The sequence below is a fragment of the Nycticebus coucang genome, chromosome 17 (assembly GCF_027406575.1).
Source record: "Nycticebus coucang isolate mNycCou1 chromosome 17, mNycCou1.pri, whole genome shotgun sequence".
NCBI classification, from domain to species: Eukaryota; Metazoa; Chordata; class Mammalia; order Primates; family Lorisidae; genus Nycticebus; species Nycticebus coucang.
The window spans coordinates 29682954-29688953 of NC_069796.1; the positions used below are offsets into that span (position 1 = coordinate 29682954).

A 6000-nucleotide genomic window follows, 5' to 3' on the forward strand; every position below is an offset into this window, starting at 1 on the left:
CTTCCAAACTTTATGATGGTTTTTCTCCTATTGTATGGGTTGCGATCACCCATTCTCCTTTGTTAGTTTCTACTCTTCTACTCAGACCTTCTAAGGGTAGAATGCTTTAGCCCTCCTCTATTCTTCACATACATATATTCATTACCTTAGTAATGTCATCCAGTCCTATAACTTACTAATATCTATAAGCTGGTGACTGTAAAATTTCTATCTCCAGCTCAGTCTTCTCTTAGAAATATAAATTGTATATGCAACTTATTATTCAACATATCTAACAGACATCTCAAACCTGACATGTTCAAAAATGAATTTCTGATCATGGCTCCCAAAACTTACTCCTCCTGCAGCATTCCTCATTTCTTTGACAGCAGCTTAAATTCTCTTTGATAACTCTTAACACTCCAGTTATTTAGGTCAGAAACCTTGAAATCACGCTTGATTTTTCTCTTTCCCTCAACTCCACATCTAATCCATTAGTAAATTCTGTTGGCTAACCCTTCACAATATTTCCAAACTTTGGTACTTTTCACCACTCCATTACTATCACTGCATCATTTTTAGCTTTGACTTGATTTAATGCAATCACCTTTGACTTTCTGCCTCTACCCGTATTTCCCTACAATCTATTCTAAATTCCAGAAGGCTTTTTATTTATTTTTTTTGAGACAGTGTCTCACTCTGTGGCCCTGGGTAGAGTGCTGTGGCATCATAGTTCACAGCAACCTCAAACTCTTGGGCTTAAGTGATCTCGCCTCACAGATACCTGGCACAATGCCTGGCTAGTTTTTCTCTTTTCAGTAGAGACAGGGTCTCGCTCAGGCTTGAACTCCTGAGGCCAGGCAATCCACCTGCCTCAGCCTCCCAGAGTGCTAGGATTACAGGCATGAGCCACCAATCTGGCTTACTTTTTCTTTTTTTTAAGTTTTGCTGCATGCCTATAGTCCCACCTACTTAAGAGGCTAAGGCAGGAGTGAGGCAGGAAGATCACTGGAACACAGGAGTTCACGGGCAGTCTGGGCAACACAGGAGGGTATGTTTCCTAAAAAATAAAGATAAGTAGCATAATATCACTCCTTTTGGTACTCCTCCCTTTACTCGAAATAAAAGCCAAATAACTTACAATGATTTGTAAAGTTCTACATGACATGTCCTATCCTATGCCATTATTTCCTCTCTGACTTCATCTCTTACTACCCTCAACCTTGTTCACCCTTCTCTAATCACTCAAAGCTCCTTGATATTCCTGGAATGCACAAAGACATGCTCTCATCACAGGGCCTTTGTAATGATTGCTTCTTCTGCTTGGAAAGCTCCCCATATTTTTCCTATAGCTAATTTCATCATGTGCACCAAGTCTTCAATCAAAAGTTATCTTCTTGGTGTGGGGTGGCTCACGCCTATAATCCTAGCACTCTGGGAGACCAAATTGGGTGGACTGCTTGAGCTCAGGAGTTGGAGAGCACCCTGAGCAAGAGTGAGACCCTGTCTCTATTAAAAATAGAAAACCTAGCTAGTACAGTGGTGCTCGCCTGTAGTCCCAGCTACTCGGGAGGCTGAGGCAAGAGGACTGTTCAAGCCAAAGAGTTTGAGGTTGCTGTGAGCTATGATGCCAGCACACTCTACCCAGTGCTACAGTACAGAGGGAGACTGTCTCAAAAAAAAAAAGGTGATTTTCTCAATCAGGACAACACAAACCATCTTATTGCAACCCATCCCTTGCGTCTAATCCTTCTTATTCTGCTTTTTTTAAAATAGCAATTGCTAGCTAATGTATTATTTTACTTATTTGTTTATTGTATTAGTTATCTGCTTTCCCCTCTCCTAACTTCAATGTAAGTACTACTAGGGCAGGCCTGTTTTTGTCATGGATATATCCTAGTGCACAGAATAGTGCCTTCAACTGGTAGGCTCACAATAGGTAATTACTGAGTTAATATACTTACAATAAGGCCGGGTGAGGTGGCTCACACCTGCAATCCTAGCACTCCAGGAGGTCAAAGTGGGTGGATTGCCTGAGCTCACAGGTTTGAGACCAGGCTGAGCCAGAGCAAGACCGCCTTCTAAAAACAGCTGGGCATTGTGGGGGGTGCCTGCAGTCCCAGCAACTGCAACTCGGATGGCTGAGGCAAGAGAATAAATAGAACCCAAGAGTTTGAGGTTGCTGTGTGCTAGGATGGCATGGCACTCTACCCAGAAGGACAAAAGAAGACTGTCTCACAAACAAACTACATATATGTGTGTGTAGGTATGTGTATACTTAGACCCTTAAGAGTCCACTAAAATAAGATCTTCTGAAAACACAAATGAACTTGTAAACTATTTATTACAACTCATCAAACTATTTATTACAACAAATCATTACTAGGATTCAAGTTACCCTTTCCTTACTCATACTTTTGTACCTCAAACAAATTCTACACTCATTCAAAAACACTGCCAGTGAATCTTTCTAGATATTAGAGCTATATTCTATACCTCTGTTCCGTGAACAATGCTGCAGTTTCAGTAAAACAATCTAGTACTTAGTAAACACTGGCCAATATAACTTTATAAACAGTTTAGAAATTTTCCTAAGGCTTAAAAATAGATAATTTCAAACTAGGTTAAATTTTTAAATTCTTTCTAAACTCTATTAGAAAGAATTACAATTTTCCCACTAAAATGTGAATTCAACACAAATAGTGTTTCAAAGTAAAACCTACACTACACACTGTAAGCGTTGCATAATAATTTCTTATACTATACAACTACAGGAGAATTCACTTGCTTGAATACTTTCAATTAGTTCACAACAACTTCAAGAAGCATCAGAGGGAAAGTAAGACACATGATATTTTAAATGCAGATCTCCAAACAAGGACTTTGTAAAGTGGTAGAATCTGCCCTGTTCCTATGCAAAGCTCAGGATCTCCAGTAACAAAATTTGACTTATGGTGGTTTACGGCTTCAATAATGTCATGTCCCTAAAGGTCAGCCCAAAGTTACTCAAGATTGACTATGCAACACACTATAAATCTGATTTAGGATGAATTAACAAGGGCATTTCATTTTATTTACTACAACCATACACAAGGCAATCTAATAATCCATTCACCTTGTTGTCCGTTTCTGATTTAGGAAACTTAGCATTTATAACAGGAAACTTCTCCAAATCAGAGAAACCCTTTCCCCAAAATCTAAGCACTCTATAGAATATGGGATGCTAACAGGTTTTAGTTATGTGCCTGAAGAAGGTAGGCTTCAAGTCACATAAAAATCTTTTAAGCTGATGCCCATTACTGCTAACCCAACAGTAAAATTTGGATACAAGCACAAAACACTATGAAATTTCCCACTAACGGTCTGGAAAAGTACTACAGAAATGAAGGTACTTCTTTAAACACCCATCACACACCACAGAATTCATCATCAGACTGAAGGGAAAGTTTTAAAACTGAGCTGGAAAACTTCATCTTTAGTCAATTGTACAATATTTTAGGGACCTTTAAAGAAAAGTTATTTCTTAATAACATGGCTTAACCTGTTCCCTTACAATTTGTACCATGCTTTTCATAGTCTACTTACATGTGCAGGCAATCTCACTCTAAGACCCACATTTTACCCAACCCAGAAAATACTATTTAGTAATACTTCCTTTCTATAAACGACACCAGGAAGTCCCCAGCAAAAAACGGTGTGTGGGTAAGACCGCATCACCGACAGGGAAGGCAGTCGCCACTCAGCTCGCTACAAGGGCCTGGATCAGGGGCAGAAAGCGAAGGGAAAAGATACTGAACAGCAGGTCCGAAGCTCTGACAAGGGGTCAGTCGCCGCGGTTTTTAGAAGGACAGGAGGATGCTGTCTACTGGACCGTGGGACACGCTCCAGGGTCGACTAGCCTTACCTCGGAAGTCCGCTCGGGTGGCTTTTTCTTTAGCGCTTGCATAGCGCCGGGGTCCACGGGTGAGTTCATGGCCGCGGTCCCGGTGCTACCCAGCCTGCCCTCAGCAGCTCACGAAACAACTCATTCACCCTAGATAGGTGATGCGCCCCCTCCGAGGGAGGGAACTTCGGAAAGTAGAGGGGTCGGAACTGAAGCAAACAACCCTTCGCAACGCCCGCCCAGGGCCTCAGCCCACGCGCGACTGGCCAGAGAAGCCTGCGCGGGGGCGGAGAGGAGAGAGTGCGCACGCGCAACACGCACGCGCAGGCCAATGTAAGCCCAAAGGAGTGACTCTGCGGCGACGTAAGAACTGGGGCGGTGTAGTTAAGTCTTTTCCAGCTTTTGGTGAGATTTAAAAACGTCGCGAGAATTTACTTAAACTGGCTTCGGGATTCGCCTTAGACTTGTGCCTCCGGCTCCCCTAGCTTCCGGCGGAGGGAACGGAAATGCGCCGTAAGGGCCCAGGGAAAATCAGCTTGATGGGGCGGAACCGGGTGCTCAAATCCGGAAGCGCAGGGCGTGGTCAAATCCGGCTCTGCGCTTCCTCTCCGCAGCTTCTCCAAAAGGCGAGAAGCTGCGGAGGTAGAACCCGCCATTCTGCCACACCGCAGTCAACGCACCCTCTTCACGTCTGTTTTAATAAAACGAAATAGCTTGTCAAAGCTGCCCACAGAGTGCTAGTTCTGTCCGAGATCGGCGTCCTGAGACCGAAAGAGAAAGCTTCGTGGCAGTAAGCTAAGACGGGCAGATCACGCTTACCTCTTTGTCGCAAAGCTAAATCTGGACAGCGTTCAGTCCAGTCAGTACCCAGGTCAGCCATTGCCCTCCTGGTAAGTGGGCTTAGGGCTGCCTGGACTCAAAGGTGACATTTTAATCTGCTTCCCAACAAAACAAATAAAGCCAGTTTCGGTTTTATTTCCTTTGGTGAGGAAAACCGACCACCCTTATGAGCAGTTAGACAGCTGCTGGGGCTGTTTCGACTATAAGTTCACAGAATTTCAGAATCCATCATTCCAGCAGGCTTATTTACCCTTACTCAATTGTGTACAGGTGGACCACACTCACCACAGTTCCTCACTTTGGTGCCACTGTGGATATATCCTTTCCACTGAATTTTAAGCTCCTTGGGAACTGTCATCACATTTAGGTATGTATTAGTATTTCATAGCTAGCATAGTTCATTAAATAACTCAAGATGATTTATTATTACGACATACTTTTCAAATAATGACTGATTCACAGTAATTTTTTAATAACACGTAAGAATTAAAGTAACATTTTCGAGTAATGAAAAGGAAAGAGTTCAGGCTACAATATTTACTGTTTCTGGGCTCACAGCTGTATTTCTAGTACTTTGAACCCAGGAGTTCACTTGAACCCAGGATTTTTGAGACCAGTCTTCTTGCCCAGTAGAGACCCCACCCCACCACAAAGATCTGTGTGTCTTGACTATTGCACAAGAGAAAATGAAATATACCAAAGTAACTTAAGTAGGCTTTATCATAAGACAACCATAAAAACAATACTTTAATATTCATGGTGACTATTTTCAAAATTTACTTTTGTCCTTTACTATCTTATATTATGCTGTTGTATATAGGAAAGAAGTGAGGAGAGACAGTATAGCTATCAATCAGCATTAACTTGTATCTGAAAGAAATAATGGCTTCTAGGTTTTAATTTATGGGGTTTGGTTTGCTTTTATAGATGCATTTAAAGAATATTTAACGTGTCATTGTGAGGATTAGGTCAGGCATAAGAAGATACCATTATATTTTCTGTTGTTATGTTTTTCTTCTTAAGAACATATATTAAAAATTCCCTGAAATGGGTGGGGAGCCACAAGAGGAAAGCTGGTTGGATTACCTGGTTACAGAAACAGCAAAAAATTGTTGACATTGAGCTAAGTATTTTTTGATATTCATTATTTCACTTAATTCTCACAACTACCTTATTTGAAGTAGATTCTACTAAATTACCAATATGGAAAGTGTCAAACTTAAGACAAGAATCCTGGTGGTCTAACACCAGAGTCCATAAGGATACCTTATTAACACATGAAAGAAAGACCAACATCA

The 6000-nt window shown here is 41.6% G+C and overlaps 1 protein-coding gene across 5 annotated transcripts in view; it reads right to left on the minus strand.

Moving 5' to 3' along the window:
- Positions 1-4194, minus strand: part of RAPGEF6 (Rap guanine nucleotide exchange factor 6) — a 200548-nt gene extending 196354 nt beyond the window's left edge. For 3 of the 5 annotated variants that reach the window (XM_053566296.1, XM_053566300.1, XM_053566294.1), the window contains exon 1: positions 3884-4191. In XM_053566296.1, coding sequence (XP_053422271.1) covers positions 3884-3952 — 69 coding nt within the window. In that variant the 5' untranslated portion in view covers positions 3953-4191. Of the gene's footprint in view, positions 1-3883 lie in introns of all 5 variants that reach the window. The other 2 variants (XM_053566295.1, XM_053566303.1) reach the window with 2 other exon arrangements.
- Positions 4195-6000: the final 1806 nt, after the last annotated feature.